The sequence below is a fragment of the Cololabis saira genome, chromosome 11 (assembly GCF_033807715.1).
Source record: "Cololabis saira isolate AMF1-May2022 chromosome 11, fColSai1.1, whole genome shotgun sequence".
In the NCBI taxonomy this organism is placed as follows: domain Eukaryota; kingdom Metazoa; phylum Chordata; class Actinopteri; order Beloniformes; family Belonidae; genus Cololabis; species Cololabis saira.
Window position 1 is genome coordinate 29,956,541 of NC_084597.1, and position 27,199 is coordinate 29,983,739.

Here is a 27,199-nt window from a genome sequence, read left to right on the forward strand (position 1 = left end):
AGCGAGCCGCGGGTCGCTCTCGCGCTGACTCCCGCTTCCTGATTCAAACGTATGACGGCCCCGCCCCCTGACCAATCAGTGGCGCGGAGGGTGGTGACGTCAGAAATAGTCCCGGCTCAGCCCGCAAAGAACCTCGCCAGAATGGTTACAGAAATAGTATCGGCTTGGAGCGGCTCTACCCGTCTCAGCCCCTAGTGCAAACGTGCAAGACGGGGCCGCACCGAGCCGAGCCGGGCGGAGGCGGGACAAGTGCAAAAGCGCCATTAGATTGGTAACTGAACTGCTGCCGAGTTTCGTTTTGCTAAACATTTTCCATAGTAGACTAAGTCAAGTTACTATGGCGTCAATTCAACTCCAAATGTATGAATCTCAACTAAAACTCCCACCTACTCGCAGTAGATTGATGTGGTGGTTCAGAAGTGTAACTGAGAAAAAATGATTGCACTCAGAGATTTTCATTTATTGGTTACAGATTCTGTTTTGATTTTCAGACTTTGGGTTTAGATTCCCAATACAGTTTGCAATTTAATTGATGCCATAGAATAGATAAGGAGGAACTGTCCATTTTTTTATTCCTTACACGAGGATGTGGAGTATGAATTATGGGCTTAACATTACACATTTCTCCTGTTGCTGACCATCCTGATATGTCTTCATAAGCACTTCAAACTGTTAAATTTTATATACCATTGATCTCACATGTCCTAAACAGTTCAGATGTTGCTTCTGCTTTACTTGCAATGTCTCCGCTTCAGTCTGTCAGTATTTTTAGGGTCTTATTGTGGACATTATTTGGGCTTTGGACAGCTCATGCAGCTGCTCCCATGTGTAAACAACGTTCCTGTTGTCATTGTCACGGTTTGTTACTTCCTGTTTTATTTTGAAGCCCATGGCTGCGTCCGAAATTGCATACTTCCACCCTAATGATTTTTTATGCGTCCAAAACATTAGTACGTACTCAATAGTATGCGCTATCCATACTCATTCCGGAGAAATGTATTAGTATGGATTGATGGACACTAGCTAAGCAGAAACTTCTCACAATGCAATGCAGCGGTGTTTGGTTGCTAAGTGCTGCGCAAATATGTATATGCCATAAGTATAATATAAGTATAATAATATTATTATATAATATTAATATTATTATATTCGTATATAATATTATATAATGTCATCTTGTTTCGGCCAGGATAAACGGGAAAGAGCGGAGCGGTGCGTTGCTACTGCTGCTGTGACATGTCACTCTCCCTTCTGGGGAACACGCCTGGCTTTCGGTGGGCCCAAGAGCATTCAGGCTCTTTGCAGGCAAAACAGACGACGATGGCGGCGGCGACCCCCTCCTGTCCCTGTTTTGGGGGTGGTCCCGGCCTGTTCTTGTTCCCGAGGTGGTCCCGGACGCACTTCAGCCAACACCCAGGCCCCTGCCGAGGACCCGGTGTCCCCCTCAGCAGATGCCGAGGAACCCTGTCCCCGTCAGCCAACGTCGCGCACCTGGTGTCCCCCGCAGCCGGCCCGTCGGATTCTGTCTCCCCTGAAGCCGGCCCCTCGGATTCTGTGTCCCCCGAAGCCCGCCCCTAGGACTTCTGCCCAGGACTCTGCTCACGCCTCAGCCCAAGCCAAGGTCCCGAGAACGCCCGTCTGCCCAGTCCAGAAAACGCCCATCTGCCCAGGCCCGAGAACGCCCGTCTGCCCAGTCCCGAGAACACCCGTCTGCCCAGTCCCAAGAGTCTCCCTCTGACCCATCTGCTCAGTCCCAAGAATGTCCCTCTGACCCGTCTGCTCAGTCCCGATAGTGTCCCTCTGACCTTTCTCGCTGGTGTGCCCGGCCCCGAGGACGGCCCCCTGAACTTTCTTGCTGGTCTGCCCGGCCTAGTGCCCAGGCTCCCTGAGCCCTGACTATGTGTTGGCCTGGGCCCTCCTCAAAAACAAATATTTAGCAATTTTAAAGTTCAGTAGAAAAATCATTAAAAAAAAACATAAAATGACCAGAGCTGACAGCATTATGGTGCTATTATAGAACTGAAACTGGTCTAAGTTCATTTTCTTTCCTCATCAATACACATTTCTTCAAAATGACAGAATTTTCTTTATTAATTAATTTATTTGGGGGGAAGTGTATTTTTTTCTAAATGCATCAAATATAGACATCTACAATATTCAATTTACAAGTAAGTAAAAGTCTCTCATCATCAGAGTCAAAACAAAATACCTTCCAAAATAAATACTTCTTGGAAAGTTTTTTGTAGGCGTTCTTTTGGAATTCCTCTTCATTTTTTGGGGGAAAAAATTTACATGTTAGTGTGTGTGCACAGCCATTTTTGGATCTCTTCAGCAATTTACCAACAGAATCAGGTGCAAACTCTGGCTGGGTCACTCCAGGACTCTGACAGAAGCTTCTTAGAGCCACTCCTGGGTTTTTCCTGGCATGCTGCCTTCAGGTCATTGTCTGCTTGAAATATAGACCTTCAGCCTGAGATCATGAGAAATGCTTTCACTCTGAATAGCTTTAGCTGCACCCATCGGCTGCGTCCCAAATTGCATACTTCCCCCCTAATGAGTATGCAAAATGAGTATGCGAGACTTTTTAGTGCGTCCGAAACATTAGAACGTACTCAATAGTATGCTCTATCCATACTCATTCTGGAGAAATGTATTAGTGTGGATTGATGGACACTAGCTGAGCAGAAACTTCCCACAATGCAATGTAGCAGCGTTTGGTTGCTAAGTGATACGTATATGTCACAAGTATAATATTAAGTATAATAATATTCTTATACAATATTAATATTATAATATTCGTATATAATAATATTATGTCATCTTGTTTCGCCCAGAATAAACGGGAAAGAGCGGAGCGGAGCGCTGCTACTGCTGCTGTGACACGTCAGTTCCTCACAACGGCAGGAAGTGATGCGTGCGCTCTTAATAGTACGTCCGAATTAATGCACACTACTGATATTTACTCAAAAGTGTGCCGAACTTAAGTATACTTTTTAGTATATACTTTTTAGTATGGCATTTCGGACGCACCGATCCTTTCTATCCTATCAAGCCTCCAAACCCCTGTCAGCCTCTATGCATGTGGAAATTGTATTTTCCCATTTTTGATTTCAAGTATAAAGGGCCCAGTTATTTAGACGGATACAGTCATCAGAGAAACTGAGAAAAGGAAAATATTTATTTGCTAGCCTCAGTGCAAGCTCTGTGAAATAGCCTGCTTTGAAGTTTGTTTTGTTAAAGTCGGTATAACCTGTTTTTCTTATCCAAATCACTATTTCAGATAGACATGCAGTATAAACTTTTCTGTACAGTTGAAGTTTTGTGACTGAAGCCACATGCTGTGGTACAAGTCACCTGGGTAAGTCATCATTCAATCTTAATGGCTATGGAGTGGCAAGCGAGAATCTTTTTATTGTGAAGCTCTCTCACCTCACTGAAGAGGAAGCTATTTTCATTCAGGTTGCCTTAGTCAGTATGTTTTGTCCAAAACAGACATGTCATATACAATTAATTATTCCTCATACTCTGTATTTCTCTCCCAAAGTCCGCTTTAAAATAAACATGATGCTGAGCTTGTGTAGCATCTGTCAGGTTTATGGGATCAAACTAATCAAACTGAATCCTTTATGATAAAAATCAAAGTTGAGCTAGTTATTATAGGTCTAAGCTAATGGTTATATCGGAGAGAGAGACACACACACATTTGCACAATATTGCTGTGCATGTTCCGGTGGCTTGGTGGTTAGCACTGTTGCCTCACAGGAAGAAGGTTCCCGGTTTGGCTCTCTGGCCCGGCGGGGGTCTTTCTGTGTGGAGTTTGCATGTTCTCCCCGTGCTTGCGTGGGTTCTCTCCGGGTACTCCGGCTTCCTCCCACAGTCCAAAAACATGTATAGTAGGTTAACTGATGATTCTAAATTGCCCGTAGGTGTGAGTTTGTCTGGTTGTCTATCTCTATATGTGGCCCTGTGATAGACCGGTGTCGGTGCTTTTTTTTCCCACCTGCTTTTTTTTACCGGCTCCCCGTACGTGATGACGTTCCGTCTTGTGATTGGCTTTTATTTTTTATTTTATTTTATTATTTTTTATTCTTTCTATTTTTTTAAAATCCACAATTGTCTTATGAAAACTGATTGAAAACTGATGATTAATAAATGTAATAAAGCAAATCGATAATTTAAAATGTCTATTAAGATCAAAATATTTAACTGCTTACTGCTATGCAGCAAGCAAAAGATTGTTTCCCCTATACTGTATATAGTAGGCTATTATTGTTCTCAGCTCACTGATGAATCTCCAATTGTCTAATGAAAATAGTCCCTAATAAATATTTTAACTCTAATATTTTTTTTAGCCTATGTCAGTAAGATCACTGATAATTCTGATAATTCCTTGTATACGTTTCTTCTCCCTTTTACCTCCACTATGATCTGCTGCTTCTGACTTTACAGAAGTGTATGTCTCTATATGTTCTCATTGTTGAATCTGTAAATGTCTAAGCAAAATAGTCATAATACATTATATAAATATAATTAAAAAAATGTAACGTCAACTAAGCGCTCACTGATTAATCCGCAATTGCCAAAAAAGACGTTTTGAATGTGAAGACATGGTGAAAAACTACCTTCCTAGCATGGCAAAAAATACCATCGCGGGGAAAAAATGCACACTTCCGGTGAAAATATTTCAGGCCGACACTTCCGGGGAAAATATTGCAGCCCGATACAATCTGGTACCCACACCGGCACCCTGTCCAGGGTGAACCCCTGCCTCTCACCTGTAATGAGCTGGGATAGGCTCCAGCAGACCTCTGTGACCCTGCACAGGATAAAGCGGTTATAAAGCAGAACATTTAAGGTAATGTACAAAATGAAAATTCTCCAAGATTTTTCTTTTAAACAATCTGCAAAACAAACAACGTCTGATGTCAACCTGGTCCAAGAAAATATTTTTAATTTGTTCTGGGAGCACTATCATGAGTATTTGTACATGTATTATTCTTTTACAGGGTCATGACAGAGTTCCTCCAATAATTTGGTAAAAATAAATGATAAAAAGCTTGTTCCAAAAAAATTTAATTTCAAGATGTTTCATCTTACAAATTTCTTCAATCCATCATCTATACCCACATGTCACCATTCAGGCACACGGTGGTCTGCTGGAGCATATTGCAGCTCTCTATGGTCAAAAGGCAGGGGTGCACTGTGGATAGGTTGCCAGCTCATCACAGGGCCACATGTACACACACACGTACACACACACACACACACACACACACACACACACACACACACACACACACACACACACACACACACACACACACACACACACACACACACACACACAAACGGGCAATTTTGAATAAATAATTAACCTGACTTACAAGTTTTTTGGACCCAGTGACGGAGCCCGAATAACCTGATAAAACCCACACTGGCACAGAGAGAACAAGCAAGATGCAAACAGAAAGACATTACATTGCCACACTGACTTGCACTTGCTTAATCTCTGGGATGAGGTCAAGAATGGTGTGTGTATATTTTACGATGATGACACCCGTGTCGGTGGATGTAGAATAGCCCCCTCAGCAGATGCTGATGGTGACCAAAAAGTAAAACAAGAAAGTTAACAACACTTTTATGTGCAGTTCAAAAGAAAGCAGTGAAGGATGGGATTGTGGCCCTATTTATGGTTTTGGATGAGACAAGTCACATTACTAAATGTTATTTTTCCCGAGATGGCGCCACAGTAGGCAGCCTGTTACCCCAGCTCACAGCTTGTTTCCTTGTTTTTTTTCATGTTTATTTTGTAGTTTTATTTTTTTTGTATATAATATAATATTTTATCTTACATTTTTTTATTCTCTTTTTTTGCTCACTCTTCTGTTTTTTGTTCTTGAGCAGTGGTCACGCGCAAATTTGTTTTTTTACCATGTACAGTCAATTCAATTTTCACAGGTATACAATCTATCTCTATCTCTATATTTATTTTATACTCAGTCATGTACCATAGAAAAAGCTACAGACATTGTGAGACAAAATACAATATACACACATCAAATAACTCAAAATAGACTGGGCTCTAAGATGATTTAAAAACAATTTTCACCTAAACAAAACCTATTCCAAAACTGAATGAAACAGAGAAAAGACTGCAGTGTGTCAAAGAAACCTAAATGACACACTATGTGCAAGGTTTTGAAAAATCCTGCTGAGATCTCAGATAAGATTCTAAAGATTTGAGATGCTAGATTCAAAATAATAGAAAAGAAAACGTACAACAATAAGCTACAATTTCAAGAGTATTCTGCTGGATGGTGAAGTATTATTTAAGTGCACTTATTTATTTATCATTAAAAAATAAAATAAAAACACTAAAAACCACTGCAACCTTTCACAAAAACTGCTGCAAAATCAAGCATTGTAGATTAGATTAGTTTAGATTAGATTAGATTAGATTAAGCTGGGCATACACTGTGCGATATTTTAAATCGTTTGATTCAGCTCCATCTCAAACTGCACGACTAGATCGCTGAGTTCAAAAGTTCGCAGCCCACGAGTAATGGTCTCACACTGTACGTCCCCATGCTCTGATGCGACCCGTCTGCTCACACTATACGTTCATAATACTCAAGTCGGACTTCTGTGTACTGGAACTGCAACGTCAAAAAGAAGTGGAAGAGGAGGAACCTCGAAGTGGGAGACACCGAAGATGCTCAGCAAAAACAAATGCACTGCCTTAAGCCTGAATTATGGTTCTGCGTAGGGTACGCCGTAGGCTCTGCGTTGGTGTAACGCGGAACCATAAATCAGCCTTTAGCAATTTGTGCCATTCTGTGTGGCGATAAATGAAAAAAGATTAGAAAACGTCGTGATTGGACAAGGAATTGGCTGGGCAGACGTGGGAAATGTGGTCTTTTTTTCTGCTATTAAAACATGATTTGTAACGTGAATTTGCAACACTTTAAACTACAAATAATAGTTTTTGACGTGACATCAGAGATTGCGCATGCTCTCTGCGAAAGGATGATGCCAATCGGGTCGTAGCTGCTTCAACTGTGCGATACCTTCACGAGGAGCGACCAGGATTTCAAAACACGTTTGATTTTCTTGCGAGCACACGATTTGTGATCCGGAGCTCGTCGTGAAGTGTTATTCTCTCGTCGTTACCCCACGTATACTGCAAGAGGCACGGCCAACGATTGGGTCGAAATCTGGCCCGATCCAAAAAAAATCGGTTCAAAACGAGCCGACAATTGCACAGCATGCCCGTGTTTAGATAGTCCTTTATTCATCCCTCAGTGGGGAAACTCACGTTGAGCAGCAGCAGTACACACAACACACACATGCAGAGAAAAAGGATAAAAAGGTAAAAAAAATATATAATTAAAAAATATAAACAGTATATACAGATGAAAAGGCTGCAGTAGGCCGCAACAATCACAAAAACTTGCAGCAAAATCCTGGAGGGACTGATAAGCCAAAACATCTAAGGGGGTCGGACATTTTTACATACCTACGTCACATCTTTTAATCATCCACACTGGACCAGAGATGGAGCACCATACTCTTGGGAGGACCCAACACCAGCTTCCTTCATTATCTTTGCTGCCCTTAAAAAAAGGTCTGATAAAATTTTCCCAACTTCAAAGCAGTCAGAGAGAGAGAGAGAGAGAGAGAGAGAGAGAGAGAGAGAGAGAGAGAGAAAGAGACTCAGGCGACCTCTGACCCGGTCGATACTCAAAGTCTTGGAGGCATGTGACGCTCTGAATGATGCGGCGCGTTTGTAGGACTCTAAAAAAACGTTGGGATCAAAGAGATCCCTTGGGGATATGCAGCCTTTCCAAAGACAGAGGAACAAGGCAAGAGACCTCCTCAAAAAAGAAAGAAAGAAAATGAAATAATAAGTAGCAAGAGAGAGGTGGTATCAATGCAATGATAATAATGACAGTGAGCAACTGGTAACTGCTTTGTGGCTGCAGAACACATGTAGAATATGGCATGTATAGTGAGTACTCTCCTTAAGAGTCTCAAATAAATTATCCATTAACAAGAGAACAAAATAATATGCTGTCAGCTTAATCAATTATGATCAAGCCAAAACAGCAAAAGGATGGAGAACGGAGGATTTTATATTTATCTGTCTTGAATTTATAGTCAATTTAGTCTCAGTATGACTTCTGTTTCATTCAGTATGACTTCTGTTTCATTCAAGTGTTTTACCACAAATCTACCCAAAAAGGAGGAGCATGTCAAGCAAAGAGGATGACAGAAAAGGTGAGTGAATGCAGAGAGAGAGAGAAAAAGGTTAAACAACACAATGAGGGGAGAGACAGCAAGAGGGAGCAGCAGATAAAATATAAGAAAAAATACAGATAAGCGCAGAAACGAAAATGAAAAAGAGACATTCCTATCTTGAGTGACCTTTACCAGGGACTGGATCAGAGAAGAGAGCAGTCAGATAAGGCTAATATACTGCGGAAAACATTTTTATTCCAACCTTTTCTTCTGCTGATATTTCAGCCAACGATAGCGAAACATAAACAGCCAATGCACAAGACCTGTAAACCTGAACCCTGTTAAGAATGAGAATCAGATGACCAGAGCTCTGCATCATATCTGTACGACACCTGAATCAATTTTCCACTGCCAAAGCCGTATTTATAGGCCAACACTTGCAAGCAGCCTGCAAACTTTAAATCTGAAAATAACTAAAACAACTCTTGGTGAGTACTTTAGGCTCTGTATAAAGAACCTCATACCTTCCTACCTCATACCGTCTCACATATTAGACATTAATTTGCATTCATCAGCAACTCTGCCCCCAAGGGGGTCCGTGGAAATATGTTGGATTATTTAGTCAAAATTACAATACAGCGGGGGCAATTTATCTTTTGAAAAGCCTGTTAATTTGTTCGGAAGGAAATTGTGTTTTCATTTGCATGTTGAATAAGAAGTAGCTGGAGAACCTTTTACCAACCTGTTACACTGCGCTCTCCTTGTCTAATGAGGCAGGGAATTACTGATTCCACCGGGAGCCTTTAACACGACAAACACACCGTGACTTTACAGTTAGGTAAAGTCTATGTATACATGCAAATGGGTGTGTGTGTGTGTGTGTGTGTGTGTGTGTGTGTGTGTGTGTGTGTGTGTGTGTGTGTGTGTGTGTGTGTGTGTGTGTGTGTGTGTGTGTGTGTGTGTTAATAATTATATATGTGCACAGGCTACTCATGTCTCTGCAAGTGCAATTGTAGATGGGAATATTCATCATTGACTGCTTGTTTTTCTTTTTTTTCTTTTTTCTCAAGCCTCTGGGATCAAAAAGCTGTAATTACATTTAAAATAATTACATTACATTGGATTTGATTACATCAAATACAACTAATCACACAATGAGGCAGTGAGGGAATAAAAAGGGCCAATAAAGTAACCTTTTGATGTGTGTGCTAATTCAAAAAACAGGTAAAGTGCCAACATGTGCAATCTGAAACAATATGCTTCATGAGGAATGGAGTGATAAAATGAGCTTTTTCTGTTAAATAGTCCTGAGGTAATGCTGTCACTCTCATTATGCATATCTGTTTTTTAATGACTCAAAGGGTGATTTAAATTACTGTAGAAAAACTTGACTGGATACTTTTATTGCAAGCTAAGCTGAGACCCCCAATTCTCCAGTGCCTGAAAAAAAGCCCCCTACAAACTGAGCGATTTTGAAAAACTGACCAGAAACATAGACTTTTTGGCTTTCATATTACTAATGTTGCCCTTATGTCTATTAGCATTAAAAGGAACAAGGAATGGCATGTGTGAGGTGACGCATAAGCTCCATTATCTAAAAACATACAATCGTCTTCCTCCTTGTCTAAGTTGGCACCAAAAGAAAATGACACTGCTCTAGTGGACTGTGCAGCATCATTATGGAGATGCTACAGTATACAGTATGTTTCAAATAATAAGCCTGTGTAAAAATGGGTATTCTTACAAGATTCCTCTAAAAAAAATGTTACAAGTTTTTTTTCACATAAAGCAGATATTTTTGACATCAAAAGGTTGTTCACTGCTGAACACAGAATCCTTACACACAAACACACATAGGTACATCCCAGCCCCCGGGTCTCGCACTCAGAAGGCACGCCGATTTTTTCCAGTGGTCCGCCGCGGTACTGCAACAAAAAATCCCATGGGGCCCAGAAAGCTTTTTTCCCATAGACCGCAATAGTAAAAGAGAAGCCTCTAAAACTGTTCACAGGACACCTCCAGCTGTAATCACCGGCAATTACTAATCTTTGTATTCTATATTTTTAAGTCATGGACTTTATATCCGTCAAAAATGTTTTATAACGGCTAGAAAAGTCAAAGAAAAGTCTCTTTCTGGGCGTGACGTCACGGCTGACGTCACAGCCGTGTCCGTGCATTCCACGTAGGGCTGTTCGATTTTGCCCAAAAATAAAATCTCGATTTTTTTCTCTCAAATTCCGATTTTCGATTACGATTATTTTGTGAATTGACAAAAGGCAAAGAAATGATTTCAAATATGCTGTTTTTTTATTGAACATTTGCCCCATTGGGCTTTAAGTGCAAACTTTGCTCTTATTAAACCAAAAATGAATGAATAAAGTGCAAAACTCTGTAAAATAAGTTGAAAAAAAGTTTTAAAAAATATAATAAAATATAATGTTTTATCTCTGAAAAAAAAAAATCAGCAAATCAGCACTTGCAAACATACAGTAAGTTATATTTCCAATTAAATAAAACAAGACATTTTCTAATTAAACTAAACTGGGTCTTTGCATGCTAAATAATAATGCAACCCATGAAGGAGGTGGAGGTGTGTAATGTCAGTCATTACATTTGCTGTTCACATTTGCAAGTTTTTTGCAAGGAACACGAGCCTGTCTACCGCATCTGGCTTGAGGGATGCCCGGTGGCATGTTCCAACGCCCCCTCCTACACTAAAGAGCCTCTCCGATGGGGCACTTGTCGCAGGTATTGAGAGGTATTTCCATCAATCATTAATATGGTATCAATCATTACAGACAAGGTTATATAAAAAAAAAAATCGATTTTACGATTTTCACATTTTAACATCATTCTAATTACATAATCGCGATTACGATTTAAAATCGATTAATCGAACAGCCCTAATTCCACGGATGTATTATATTAATATATATTGTGTAATTATATTATATTAATACATTAATAGTATATGTAATACTTTACATGTAATAATATACATTAATTAATATATTATAATAATACATATTATATTAATATTCGCGTCATTGCCCCGGGGCATGATGGGAGGCCCCAGAGCATCATGGGAGGTGACTCAACTGCGCATGCTCTATGGGCCGCATAAAGCGGAAGTAAACCCGGAAGTCAAAACATTTTTCGGCGTATGCGCTGGCTGAGCAAAATGCATTGAAATGAATGGGTGGCCATTTTCCTATCTCCTATCCAGTTCTATAATACATCCATGGTACATCCACACAAAATATCTTAATTTGATGTTCATATGACAAGCAGAATTGCCAGCTCCTTATATGTTGCTTTTAAAGGGAATATGTGGATAAAAAGGAATTGTTTAATCATTGAGACCATTTATTTGGACGCTTGAGGTGACAGAGAACTATCTCCTGTTTTTCACCGACTCAATCAGTGAACCATAGATAATTTCTCATGTTTTTCTATTTTGTTTCTTCTCATATAATTGAATCAAAAATTGATCTGAGAGTATGATGAAGGATGTCTCAGTTTCTCAAATTTTCTCAAATAAAAGTTTTGGGCCCATTTCATACCCCTGTTTTTGCAATAATGTTCAGCATTCTGCTCAAAATGTTGCTCCAATTTTTATTTTCTATTATTTAGTCTGCAGTCCTTTAATTGCTCCCTTCTGGTAAACTGTTTCTTTTTTTAAATGTATTTATTTCCACAATGGACCGCTATAGGTGTGCATGATTGTAAGTATATCATAGAGAACCAGGACCTCAGGGAACTCCAGGATTTACAGAAACTCCACAACCCTTCGGGCCAACACTTCTCTTTTATCTTCAGTTGTGTGCAGCGGTGTATGTAGAAAGGTGTGTCTCATGGGACACAACATTGAAAAATCATCCCATCTTATTCTAAGATTTAAAAGAAAAAAAAAATCACAGGGGTATTGTATTTGAGTTGTTTAAATTTACTGACAAAGCTGCATACAAACCTCGAACTCCTAGTACACTCCAGATAAGACATTGATACTTCCCTTACTGTTGACTTACAGTAAGTATAGTTTCATAGCTCTGTCTCATCTGGAAATCTAAACCAACAAATTATTTATTATAAATGTATATACACCATCTGTTTTACACTGCATGAAGTCTAATTAAATTGAGAGCACGTCTATTTTCTACAGCTCTGGTGCCAACAAACACATGCGCCTTTTATCATATGAACTAGCTGTGCCCGTAGGATGATAGTTCCAAGTTTTCCATCAAAGAATACTTTCATACTTATTCTGTACTCACACTGTGTTCAATTCCTAAGTGGTGTTTCCTCCTTGAAGCTAAACACAAGTGATACATGTGCAGGTCTCACAGCTGTTAAGATGGTTGGTTTGAAAACTCTGTATGCAGTGTTTAAAAAGAGAGTGACTGTTTTCAGGCAGATTTGACACAATTGGAGCTCACTAGAGTATTGCTGCATTTAGTAGAAATGCAAAAGATTATTATCTGTTGGAGTACAGTAATAGAATCATTATCTTAATATTCATATTATGCCGATGGACATACATGTGCAGTGTGTACATACTGTTCATATTTTATCTGACTGGAGTCCAGGGCTGTGTTTAAGCCCTGTTAAAATCCACCCAGACTGATTCAACCACAAGTGGATAGCATGTTAAGAGATGAGCCATACATATTCTGGATGTTTACTTATTAGGGCCCGAGCACTTACAGTGCAAAGGTACGACGGAGTATTAGGGCCAAACCAAGACAAAAAAAATGGAAATTACGAAAAATTGGAAATTAGTCGTAAAATTACCAGAATAAAATCGTGATGTTGCGAGAATAAAGTCGTAATATTACGAGAATAAAGTCGTAATATTACGAGAATAAAGTCGTAATATTATACATTATATATATATATATATATATATATATATATATATATATATATATATATATATATATATACACTTCACAAGATGCTCAATATTCCTCATTTTAACACAGGGAGAAGATGCTCTTCCTGTTAGAGTTCTCATAAATTAAGACTTTTTTCTCGTAATATTACGAATTTATTCTCATAAATTACCACTTTATTCTTGTAATATTACGACTTTATTCTCGTAATATAACAACTTTATTCTTATAATGTTACGACTTTATTCTCGTAATATTACGACTTTATTCTCATAATGTTACAACTTTATTCTCGTAATTCTCGCAGCAGAAGGGACGTCAAACATTTGTCGTGGACGCTAAGCTGCGGAGCTCCCGCTGCACCAACAACACCAAAACAAGGCATTATTAGGCTGTCTGTCATCGGCCTAAAGTGGACTTAACTTCCAAGTGTTGGTTAGCTGAGAACCGAGCTACACCAACGATAAGAGCTGAATCACAGCAACCGGGCCCTCTGGGCCCGTTGCCGGTAAGTTTCTGTTTGAAATCACCTTCTGTTTCTCCAGTTCCTACTGCTGTCCCTGGTAGTGAACCACAACATATGTTTATGGTGGTTGTTTCATAACAACACATTCAGCAATAGAACCATCTCGTTCAACTGAAACCCTGCTGCCAAAGTTTTCTTTCTGTTTCTCTTACCAGTCTCCGGATCACCTCATCAGCTGACTGTGTGCAACACACTACAGCATATCCATGTCTCACTAACCCACAGTGAACTATACGAACAGTTTACTACTAGCAGAGGTGTCAAGTAACGAAGTACAAATACTTTGTTACATACTTAAGTAGAAATTTTGGTTATCTATACTTCACTGGAGTAATTATTTTTCAGACGACTTTTTACTTTTACTCCTTACATTTTCAAGCAATTATCTGTACTTTTTACTCCTTACATATTAAAAACAGCCTCATTACTCTATTTCATTTCGGCCTTTAAAAAAAAAACTATCCAGTTAAATTGCTCCATCCGGATAGAGTGAATTTGGTTGTGGTTGTTTCAGATGTTCTTGTCCAGTTTTGTTCTTACATCCGTTCCCTCAGATTCTTGCAACTAAACTTGGATGTACATTCCAATAAAGGTTAGGATAAATGATAACATGCCTCTGAAGTTTGACTTTTTGCACCATTACAATACTTATAGGCAACTAGTCATCATATCTCCTGCTCTCTGAAACACATGTTAATGCTCAATAGTACACATATATGGTTCTTTAATATATTTACATTATACTAAGATGCATTCATTTTCAATGGCTTTTGTCCTTAATGGCTTTTTCCCCCTTACATTACTTCTACTTTTATACTTTAAGTAGTTTTGAAACCAGTACTTTTATACTTTTACTTGAGTAAAAACTTGAGTTGATACTTCAACTTCTACAGGAGTATTTTTAAACTCTAGTGTCTATACTTCTACCTGAGTAATGAATGTGAATACTTTTGACACCTCTGACTACTAGAGGATCAACCATAATAAATCGCCTTACCTGCTCTGCTTCTCCAACTATCCGCCTGAAGGATGGCTGCTCCACAATCAGTAACAGATATAAAAGCTGAGTTAAAATCCCTTGAGTCTCTTATCATGGATCTTCTCCAGCGCCAGGCAGAGCTCTCCTCCCGGCTGGCCAGCTTGGAAAACCCGGAGCATGAAGCTCCCGGTTGCTCCTCCTGGGCATCGGTGGTGAAGGGCAAGAAGAAACTTTCCCTTCCCCGCTACGACCCAGATGGAGAAGGTGTCCCGCTTCAGCTCTTCAACCACTTCGCTCCTCCATGCTGACGACCCAACTTCTCCGCTGTCTCCTGCTCCCGCAGCTACAAGAATTACAGCGTCGACGAAAAGACGCTGGTCTCCGTGTCATTCCAACTCCAGAAAAAGATCTCCCATCAGTTAACATCCCCGTATCTCGGCTTCATCATCCACAGGTAGTGTTAGCCCCAAAGTTACAGATTTTATCGAACTCTCGCCGGTGTTCTGCCAATTTCTGCTACCTGCCGAGATATGCTACTTTGTGGTTCTGCGCATGCGCACAGTCGATTTTCAAAGTTTGATTGCCACGCTAAATTGATATGGGATGTTGAGTATTTGATCCTTCAAAATACATTACCCATGACATGAATTGCATTACACTTTGTGAAAATTATACGATAAAGAGAGAAAAAAAAAACAATTATATCGCTTTATTTGATATTCATTCGGCTATTCACCTTTATTTAACCAGGCAGGACATTAATAACACATTCTTATTTACAATGACGGCCTGGCAACCGACAAGGACCACTTGGGGGAAAGGAAGTGGTTTTGGGAGTAAAACACAGTAAAATTGTAGCTCTACAAAGGTAGAAAACCATTAGGTAGCATTTTTTGGCAAAGCAGCAGAAATTGGCAGAACACCGGCCCTGCTTGACCTCCATCCCTTGGTCCACACCGTACTGCTGCATTGTGGGACGAATGACGTCATGTCCAGACAACCAATCAAACTTCAGTATCAGCTTGAATCACTTGCATTAACCATTGAAAGTTTAGGCAAACGGTGTATCCCAGTGGTTCTCAAATGGGGGTACGCGTACCCCTGGGGGTACGTGAAGACACTCCAGGGGGTACGTGAGATTTTAAAATATACATATATTTAAAAAGTAGCATCCATGCAAAAATCCTTTAAAAATAATTATTTCATAAATAATTGAGGAAAATATGAGTCTAAATTCATAAAATAAATTTTATCTTCAGGAGTAGGCTATTCAATTTATTATCCTAAAACCCCAGAGTATCCCCCACACCAGGATGGTTCCACCTAACCTGTCAATCACCTGGCTTCACCTGTCAATCACTTGGACCAACGATGGAGTCGTGGTTGAAGCATAGCAGCAATATTTTTATGTTTAATAAATCAGTTACTGATGGCACAGTGCTCTGTTTTAGGTCTTTTTTTTTTTACAACCAGAAGTGCTTTGCGCTGGTTAGGGGGTACTTGGCTGAAAAAATATTTCACAGGAGGTACATCACTGAAAAAAGGTTGAGGACCACTGGTGTATCCTATCTGGTCCCATTCCCACTCTGTCATCCTCATCTGAACGCTTTAGTCGGCTTTTTGGTCTCCATCAATGGTTACAAAACTTCTGTACAGCAACAGGTCTTGGTTTCATCAACAATTTTGACAGTTTTTGGGCAACGTGCGACCTTTACAAAACAGATAATTTACACCCAAATGTGAATGGGACCAGGAAACTTGTGAAAAAAGTCATTAACTTCATAGCATTCAACTCTTTCTGACTTCCATCACCCCAGCATGATCCTAACAACCGCACCATGTTTCCATGTTCACCATTTATGGATAGTGAGGGTTTTGCTGGCTCATCACATCCTTTAACATCTGTTCAGCCTTATCTTTCTGCATCCTCAGTTAGTGAGGCTCACTGTAATTCACCTATCCCTACTAGCTCCCCCTGGCGGTCACATATTCAAAACAGTACCTACAATTCAGCAATTAAGTAACCCTGCCCTGCCCTGTTATCTTCGCCACCTAACACAGGTTCTAAGCCTAATTCACTTCCTGTTCTTACTCCCTTAGGCTTTAAGAATAGGAAAGGTATGGGTTTTATTCATGTAAATATCAGGAGCATTATTCAGCGTGATAAGTTGGACCAACTGAAACTCCTGGCAACACAAACAAACCCTGATATTATTGTTCTATCTGAAACTTGGTTAAACTGTTCTGTGAATGACTCTGAGGTTGCCTTGTATGATTTTAATGTTTTTAGATGTGATAGAAACTCTAGGGGAGGTGGTGTGGCTATTTAAACAAGATTTTCTCACTGTTCTGAATGCTGTCACAATTGAAAAACGTTTTGAATTTCTTGTTTTGAAAGTGACTATTGCACATAACAACGCAATCATTGTGGTTGCTGTGTACAGACCTCCCTCTGCCCCCTACTCAGCTATTGATGAGATAGCTGATCTTTTACCTCATTATAAAGATTCTGAGATGATCATTTTAGGTGATTTTAATTTTAATTGGTATTTATATTGATGAAAATTTATCTTTTAAATATCATATTTCAAATCTGGCAAGTAAACTGAGGCAAAAGATTGGCTTTTTCTACAGGAATATATCCTGCTTCCCCTTGCATTGCAGAAAAACCCTTATTGAGGCAACTTTTTTATCAGTTTTAGATTATGGTGACATATTGTACAGACATGCCTCGGCTACAACGCTAAAGCCCCTTGATTCTGTCTATCACTCTGCACTTAGGTTTATTACTGGTGACCCATAATACTCATCATTGCATCCTGTACAGTAAGGTTGGATGGTCCTCCCTCTCTGAGAGGCGAGATTTTCACTTTTATTTATTTATCTATAAGGCTATTATTGGCTTGCTGCCGACTTATGTTTCCTCCCTCCTTGCTTGGCCTGCTAGTTCACACAACACTCGATCCACTGACTGGCTTAGACTACGAGTCCCCCGAGTCTTTACTGAGCTTGGTAGATCTGCTTTTAGCTTTTCTGCACCTTCCACCTGGAACTCATTACAAAACACTCTAAAAATTAATTCATTAGTGTCTTGTATCTGTTTTAATTGATTTTATTGTTACATTATTTATTAATTGTAACTTCATATTAGTTTAATTGACTGCTCTTTTGTTGTTCTATTTTTGTCTGTGTCTTTTGTTTTTACTTTTGTATTGCTCGACGTCATTGTAAATGAGGGCTCGTCCTCAATGATTTTCGAGTTTAAATAAAGATATTTATATATTACGAATTTATTCTCGTATTATTACGACTTTATTCTCATAATATTACAACTTTATTCTATTACGACTTTATTCTCGCAACATTATGACTTTATTGTCGTAATTTTATGACTTTATTCTCATTATATTATGACTTTATTCTCGTAATTTCCCTTTTTTTTGTCTTAGTTTGGCCCAAATACTCTTCCGTATGAAGGCCCTATTTTATCTTTAGGAATTTTTATTTTTATTTTTCCGATGAAATGAGGGACTTTTTGCCCCCCTAAACGTGCCCCAAAAGTCACCAAATTTTGCACGCAAGCAAGGCCTGGTGAAAAATTTGATATTTAAAGAGCAGATTGCAGGTAGGAGACCCCTGTGAATCAATATGTAGGAAAATAATGTAGGAACTGAATTTTCATTGAAATACGCATAAATATACTACTGTGACCTCCAGAGTTGTTTTTGTGAGTATTTTACTTCCGCATCTGAAAAAGCTGAACCGGAAGTGACGTAGCGGCAGGGAGTGCGGTGAATTTCAACAATGGGAAAAATAATGGATCTAAATGTTAGTTATGACACTGAAGAGGTTGTGAATGTGTATTCACACCAATATGACGGGCCACAGCCTTATAATTACGAACCCGTTAGGGCCCCCACATTCTTTTCATTGACAGCTGAAAATCGCTTTTTAAAAGGCTGATTTATGGGTCCGCGTTACACCAACGCAGACCCTACGGCGTAGGTTACGCGGCGACGCACCGAACGCTGCGTGCGCCGCGTAACCTACACCGTAGGCTACGCTGTCGATTTTACGCGGAACCATGAATCAGCCTTTATTCACTACAGCACCCGCCCGTGCTCCTGAAAGAAACTCCGAAAATAACTCCTAAAAGATGGGTGAGTACTTGTAATCTGTCTACGTTTGTACTTTCTAAACAGAAAACAGGCTTATTATCTTCTCTTTTTTCTGATTAAATGCATCCGAAATAGCCGGGTATTTTTAAAACCGAATATTTCCCCCCCTTCGTTTATAAAATAATTTGTATCCACATTACATCGTTGTTAAAAAAAAAACCTTCCACACATAACCGAAGATCTGCGTTTTCGACCACATTCATAAGCATTCCAAACCTGTAGATCATCTGTTCTTCCGGCCTTCGGGCCTCCGCGGCGCAGCTCCCCGGGAGCCGCGTCTCCTTCTCGGTAACGAGCCCGAGTCCCCCCAGGTGTCCCACCATGGAGCTGCCGCGTTAAATCGACGCAGCCCTACGGCGTAGGCTCTGCGTCGGTGTAACGCAGTAAACGGTGGTCAAGAGCAGAGACCATTTATTTAATAAATAGCTTGGAGAACAGATGGTGGATCATATGTAGTTCTGTAGTAAACAAAGGTTGCACGTTAGACGTCAGACTCAGAGCAGATTTGTTGTTGTTTTGGAGCATAATGTGACGTTCGAAAACACAAAACTCCGGTTGTCTCTGTCTACACGCATCTACATAAACTGAGTTTTCAAAAATCTTCACTTTGCCCGGAGTTTTTTTAAACATTCGTTTATTTGCGTTTTCATGTGGATGACAGGTCCAAACGTAGGAAAATATCTTCGGTTTAGCAGATACCCGGCTACGTGTATACGGGGTCTGCGCAGTAAGATGGGGCAGAGCTGTGGAGATGTCTCCCTGCTGCTACGTCATATGACGCAGTGTTCGAAAAAAAAGCGTTTTTAGGAGCTTTGCTAAAATCAGCCACTTTTTCCTCTGAATACGTGCCCTTATGTCTTGTAAAACATATTAAATCCTACATTAACTTCTCACATAGTCATTTTCACATAAGGTCAGGTCTAATTTTTGAAAAAACCCTAACCTGCAATATGCTCTTTAATGGTTTGCATTAATGGGCGTGGCCTAATGGCTCAACAGCGCCCCCTAGAAAACTTTGTGCCGCAAGCCCCACATTACGGTTTGACGTATATGCACGAAAATCGGTACACCCCTGTATCATGTCGCAACTTAAAGAAAAGTCTCTTGGCGCCATGGCCGAAACTGAACAGGAAGTCGGCCATTTTGAATTAATCGTGTAATTTTGGCGCAATTTATGCCATTTCTTCAGCCGCTTCTTCGCCCGAACCGTAATGTGCATCCAGGTGTGTTACACATCAAAATGTGCGTCGCCATCCTGCGACAATGCGCATTACTTTTCTCCGTCAAAAACGTTACCGTGGCGATGATAGACGCCAAAAAGCGCGCCCCCCCTTTCATCTGATTGGTCCATATTTGATAGTTCCTACTTTCTGCCATAACTTTTGAATAGTTTGACATAAAGACTCGTGGGTGGTGTCATCGGACTCGGTTTTGAGTACTTGACCTTCATTAGCATGAATTAGCCCCGCCCCTTCTTCTGATTGGTTGATATCTGATAGTACCTATTTTCTAACTTTTGAATGGTTTGATATAAAGAGTCGTGGCTGGTGTCATCCGCTAAATGTCCAGGCCTGAAGAATCTACATGAAAGTCATACAAGCGCTTCCACTGCAGCACGCCTGAACGTGCACAAGGGTGCGAGGGCCCATTCATCGCTGCTTGCAGCTTTAATTGCTGTTGTTGTGTATAGCAAAAGTCTTTAGAGGATCAAAACAGAAATGTGATATATTAGGTACTAAAATAGAGAAACTAAGTTAGGCAAACTACACAGTCCAGTCCATGATCTTGGGCTTGTTTGTTGTAGGTTGTTATTGTCCCAACATTTTGTTTCACTTGCTGATGTAAATCAGTACATCCTATTGCCTAGACAGAAAATGTCATTTTCTAGACTATGCAAAGATGTTTGCAAATAAATCCTTTGTGTTTTATATCACCTTGGAGGATTGAGCTTATTTCCCCTTGTATGCTCAATATAAATTTAAATTAAAAGTAAATTTAAACATTGAATACTGTTACTGTGAAGAGGAGAATCAAGAATGTATGAGGTGAGGAATTAAAAGAAGGAAAAAGGAATCAAATATGTGTGCATGGCAATCTGCAGGGTGTTCGGCTCTCAAAAATGAAAACAAAGCAGAATCGTCAAATAAATACACATTGCTTTCTACATAATTGTATTTGTCGCTTTAGCTCATGCTCTTGGAAGGGGATTCAAGTATCCTATCCAAGACGGTGCATAAACAAAATCCCACATTTACAAGGGTATGGGTGTAGGCTGTCCAGAAGGATTCTTTTGTCACAAGTTACACCACTGAACATGAATGGTATAGTGGGATTCATTAAGACTGATAGAAGAAGGGGAGTTAAGTCATAATTTAATTCAGTTTAACAATAATTTCTTAACAAATTAAATAAAATCAAATAGAGAAGCACACCAAAGCTAGTTAAAGTAATTTTTCTATAAACCCACCCACACAGCAGCACAGGCAAATATTGGGTGGCGGTATGCAAACTCATGCAGCGAGAGTGAGAATTAGAACCCCACTGTTCAACAACACTGGACCTCAAAAGCAACACAAACATGCTCCAGCTCCCACCACCTAACACCATCGTCATCATGGGGATATATCTTGTGCTTAAAAGATATTTGCAAAGGAGATTTCTGATCAGAAAATCCAGGAGCTGAAAGAAAAACTCAAAGTTGCAGCACCGGCTTTATGCTTTTTAGATGAAAGTAAAGGAAAACAAAGCTGATCAGATTAAAAACTAGCATGAGGATGCTCACTTACAGAGTTTGGTAAGCTGGCTGCCAAGTAAAGGAAAGTGGACTGTGATTTTCAAACACTTTGAGGCTTAATCTTTTGGTCGCTAATGAGGTATTTTGGTTGAATTTGAAGCCTTGGCTCTCCCAAAGGACAAATAGGAGAAAAAATGTTTTTCAAAAATTGGAACTTCTTAACAGATAGAGTGCAACACTGGTGCAAAGAGGCACTAAAGGAAAAATACTGCCTTTAAAGTTTCCATTTACGCATACGCTGACAAATGTGATAAACACACTCTGCAAGCGCTAATACTTCATGGGAGTTCATCATCACTGGAGTGAGAGAAAAAGCAATGAGGCTTTTTGGCAGATTTCCTGCTCACCCGGGGTTGACAAATTGCCAAAGCCTCTGTCACAGCTCCACTTTGAGGCTGCTAACTGTTTCATCTGCCATGATTTAGATCTCAGGCGCAGAAGTAGCCTACTGGAAAAGCATGTTCCTCGCACCTTAATTTGCATCACACAACATAGTGCAATTACAGTCACTTTGAATAATAATTTGAACGCAAAGAAGCTCAATGAATCAATACGGTTTGGCTGCTCTGTGGAATCACCTCAGATGAAGGTGATCTCAAACCTCCAATTTCGAGAGACAGGATATAAAACGGCTTTGATACGTTTCACAGAGGTGTAATTAAGTTGTAATCCAAGCAAAACAATCTACAGACAGGGGTAGATTTATTGAAAAATGTGGTGAAACGTATCGTTTTTATGAGCATGTCATCTGCTGCATGAGCATGATACATTCTAAAAAGGTTACTAAGAAGCTTTCACAATAATCCCATCATTCTAAAATAAAAATAAATAAATAAAAAATAAATTGCATCATAAAATTCCTCTCAGCTATCAGTTCGGCTGAGGATCACTTGAAAATAAGTTTTAAATTACTTTCAGGTTTCAAGTAGATCCAGAGCCAAGATGTTAGTTTGAGGAAAGCTCTCTTTTTTTATCATCAAGTCAATGAGATTGGACAGAAATTGGAGCACAGCAAGTTATGAAGTATTGGGTGCTGTTTGTCTTTTATGTGTGCACACTGTTAAGGCAGTTGCAGATGATTACACTAACTCTCCGCATTACCACCATCTTGTTTAAATGCCTTTTTTTCTGTTTTTTTTTTTTCTCAAGTCAAAGTCATATTGCATATATTGCAACTGGTACAGTCCAAAAATCAAGGCAAATCTCTCAATTCAAAAGCTTTTTACACATACATTTTGCTAATCACCAAGGCCAGAAGTTAATCTGTGTTTGCAGATTATTTTGATTTTACGAGCCATTTCCAGACCACAACATCTTCTCTTAGGGAGGATTGAAATAAAAATGGCTGACATCTGTTTTTGCCAAAAAAAAAAAGTAAACTCTTTGACAAGAATGTGAATTTAATCATTTGCATACGACAACTGCAGAATTAACTCAGAGGCCTGACTCACCTGAGGGTGAAAATTTGCACGGACGACAGCCAGGAAAGAGCCAAAAAAGCTGAAACTGTTTCTCTCTGCTTGATGGGTTTAGAAGGGGCCATCACCACAAAGTTATTGTCCAACTTCAGCTCGGACAGTGGCTGGAACAGCCTAACACTCCCAATGCGCTGCATAGGTGTATGGCCTCCAAAGTAACCCATGGGCCTCTGCTGGTCTGCATGGATTGGGCTGCCCTTTCTTGAAACCTCAGAGCTACAGTCTCCACTGTCCGTGCTTTGAACCATGTAGTAGAGCTCCACAGGGGTGCCTTGAGCCTGCTCTGAGACCTTCTGCCTGCCAGGCCTCACACTAGGTGGGCTGAACCAGCTTGCCAGGGGCTCCAACTCTGCAACACAGATCCCCAGCTCACCTTTCAGCCTGCATGTCCCACGCACCTCTTGGGTCTCGTGAAAGGCAAACATCCGGACACAGGGTAGCTTGTGGATGGTGCTGTAATCATCCCAATCCCTGCCTGCGATGTTGAACAATACCTGAACCTTGGGCCAGCTGGGGTGAATCCACTCACTGATGATATAGGTGTGGACCTTCCAGTTGAACGTAAAGAGAGGTAATGATGTGGCATATGTTGGCACTGATGATGAAGTGAAGGATGCCGTGTTAAATGGCCCTGGCACCGTTTGCAGCATCTCCAGAGGGATGGGCTGTTGCACAGACAGTGGTCCATAGCTGGCATTGACAAAGGGCATCTGCCGTGCCTGGTGGATGAAGAAAGACTCTGTACGAGCTTGCAGGCTGGAGTTCCTCATTAGGTCCTGGTTTGCCTCGAGTAAGAAGAAAGCTGACTCTGCATTTAGGATGCGGTAGCTGACAGGAAGATAGATTGGCGTGGGGCCGTACCTCTGTAGGCCATCCAGGATTACCTTACTGTCCATCACTGAAACAAAGAAACAAGGACCATAACTCATCAAACTGTTTTACCATGGACAATTGTGTGTCATTGCATTTGTTGCTGTATAAGAAAGTGATGTTATATAAATGCTATCAAAGACAAAGGAAAAAATGGATGAAGTAAATAAGCTGTATGTTTACATTTTACATCTAATGAGCATTTACTTGCACTGCCTGTAACCTGAGGCAATCATATATACAGTAATTTCCAGCAATGAATATTAAATTGCTTGTTGGATTCATTTCCATATGATATCACTTCAATGAACCACTTCTCTTATTTAAAAGATTTTATTAAATTAAATTCAAAACCCTTGTATGTTTCCCAGTCAGAGGGTTATCGGGCTTGTCCATGTTCCCTCCTGTTCTCTGGCGCTTTTATTATAACTATAGTGATCCAAGCCTGGTTTACAATACTTCAACTCACTGACGCCTTCTTCCCAAATCCAAGGAGAGAGAAATTCACGTGACCTTTTTTCAATAGGTCACACCTGGGGAGGAATTTGGGAGAGTCCTTAAAAGCAGGACGAGTAGAATCCACATCAACCTCCTCATGAATAAGGGTGCTTTCACTGTGCCGCGCTGTGACAACATCTCAGCACGGAGAGAAGGGGGTGGAGGCTGCACCAACTCTTCTCCTTGCGCCGCGGTCGCACATACACATGAATGGAGTTGTGTCGGTTGCTGTGTGTCGATTATGTTCTCACTCCAAATAAAAAAAATGAACCGCTTCAGGTCTGGAATGGAGGCGAGTCGAGACCACCTCTCCTAGGTGATCTCGGCTGGCTTGTTTTGTGCCACATCCGAGCGCGATTGCTGTGTTCAGATATACCAAACAATCGATTTTGTCTTATGATTGTATGTTGTATTTCTGTATGTTTTATTCTGTAAAGCACTTTGGCTCACCTAGAGGAGGCTGTAAAGGGCTAGATAAATAAAGTGCATTTACATTTACATCTTAACAAGATAAGGTAAAGAGGCGACTTTTGATGAGGCGTTAACTCCAGTACTTTAGCTGCTCATGATTGGGGGAAGAGAATACTTGACCCCCCCACAGACTCTGTCCACCCCTGGGGACCAAACTAGGATGCTCAAACAGTTTAGTCAGAGCAGAGAGAAGAACAGAGTAAATTGGAGTAGAGAAAGTTGAGATTGGTAATTTTCCTGGCTCCTTTAGCCGTCTATTCTTTTCCTTAGTAATTTTCCTCTGAATCTTGGAGTCTTTGAGTTTGACTAGCTTTATCATTCCTGAAGATTGAAATCCTCCTTTATTTTTGTAGTAATTCATTTTTGATTAACTTTTATATCATTAAGAAAACCGAGTAATATTCTCTACAGAGAAGCTTTGTTTTCTTATACTTTTAAGTCAAGTCTGAGTTTTTTTCCATTTTGGCCTTTCTTTTGGTTTGCGTTGTTGACATACAGCAAAGGGACAATTCTGGGTCCACTCTCATTTGGCCAAAGAGAATCTCCCAGCACTGTGGCCCATCAACCATGCCAGGCTAGACAATAGCCGAGCCAGCTAAGACAAACTAGAGCGCAGTCGACCTGCTGGCAGGCCGACCTCAGAATCCCATCGGGCCCTGGATCATCCCACCGAGGCCGGCTGTTTGTCTACTTGGCAGGATTCCACTTCGGCTCAACCGGTCTACGGCTCAGTAAGGCAGGTCATTTGGGGTGCGTTGGTGTCTCTTACAACCGAACCAAGGAGTCAACTTTAATTTTTCTTTAAAGTTAAAACATCACATTTTTGGTTAATTGACATCTTTAGTTAATCATTTTATATATTTATTTTAGATTAGATTAGATTTTTGGTCAGGAAAACTTCTCCTCGTCTCCTCTTCATTTCCTATCATTTCACCTCTGATGTCAAGCAGATTAGTCATTACCTATTTTCAGTAATGTTCTCCTCCACTGCCACTTATGTGCATTTATATATCTCTAACCGCATTATTTGTCTGTTTATTTGAACGTGTAATACATTTCCTCTGAATTGATCAATTGTTTGTTTATTCAATGTACTCAGACCAACCCAGATTAGAACCTACTTCCAAATAAGAAATTGAATACGATTTAATTTTCCTTTGTAGCTAATCAAAGGTGGTGCCCCAACAAGTATTAAATTAAGTACGCTACATAACATACTAACTCACTCTTATTTTGCTCTCATTCAATTTCCCCTCCCTTTCAGTCTTCTTCTGCCCAGACTTTATCACATCTTTCTTTCTTGCATTCCTTCACCTGACATTGAGGTATTCTGCTCAGTGAATGTTAAAAGATGTGAATTTGTTATCACGTTTTATTCACCCTTCCTTCCTGCAGTGACACAGATGAAGTAACGGTTTAAACTCACTCATCATTCATCATTTTACAATACAACACCAATTCTGAAAAAGCTGGGACACTGTGTGTGATTTTATGATTTGCACAGCTCATAAATTCACATTTTATTCACAATAGAACATTGAAGCATGTCAAATTTGATATTGTTTTATTGTGTTATTTGACATCAAAGCAGTAGGTAAGTGCAGTTGTCAAGTCAAGTTTTTTCCCATTAAAAGTAAGCCGGAGTGAAACCTTTTCTCTCTTTTTAACCCCATGGAGAAAATGGGGAGGACAAAAATTGAGGAAAAGTTGATTCTTGCCTTGTCCAATCAGCCCATCTTATATGTTTAGACTGAGGTGTCATATGGTAACAGAAACATCAGATGCATTGCATTTGTGTAATAATACCTTTCTGTATTGGATCGTGACTAGCAGCAAGCCTTTCTCATATAGAGAATATATGTTATACATGGATTATACATAAATGTAGCACAAAATTTGAATGGTTGTTTGTTCGTACAATGAAGGCGATAGAAGGGATAACCCCAAGTGTCAAACACACCAATCATCAGGCACTGCAGCAATGCCTGTTTGAGTCCACAGTGAGAGGTTCACAGTAAGCAGCCAGTTGCTTGTAAATGTTTCTAAATTAAAATATAAAGGTGATAAAGCATGTGCACTGTCTGCCATACATCTGAGGAACAGTTTCCACCCACATATGCGTGACTCAGACTTGTAAACATGTGCCGATCACTGCTTAAAGGGGACCTATTATGGCATCTAATACCTATTTTAAACAGGCCTTGAATGTCTGAAAAACAAGCTTTTGATTGTTTTTGCTAAATAAATTAGAAATTCAGCCTCTGAGCCATGTCTT

General features: G+C 40.0%; 1 protein-coding gene across 1 annotated transcript in view; it reads right to left on the reverse strand.

The window, feature by feature from the left end:
- The window catches only part of si:dkey-112m2.1 (transmembrane protein 132C), a 282,047-nt gene that overhangs the window by 171,816 nt on the left and 83,032 nt on the right, over positions 1–27,199 (reverse strand). The window contains exon 3 of the mRNA XM_061734330.1: positions 23,059–23,983. Within this exon, the coding sequence (XP_061590314.1) occupies positions 23,059–23,983 (925 nt within the window). The remainder of the gene's footprint in view (positions 1–23,058; positions 23,984–27,199) is intronic.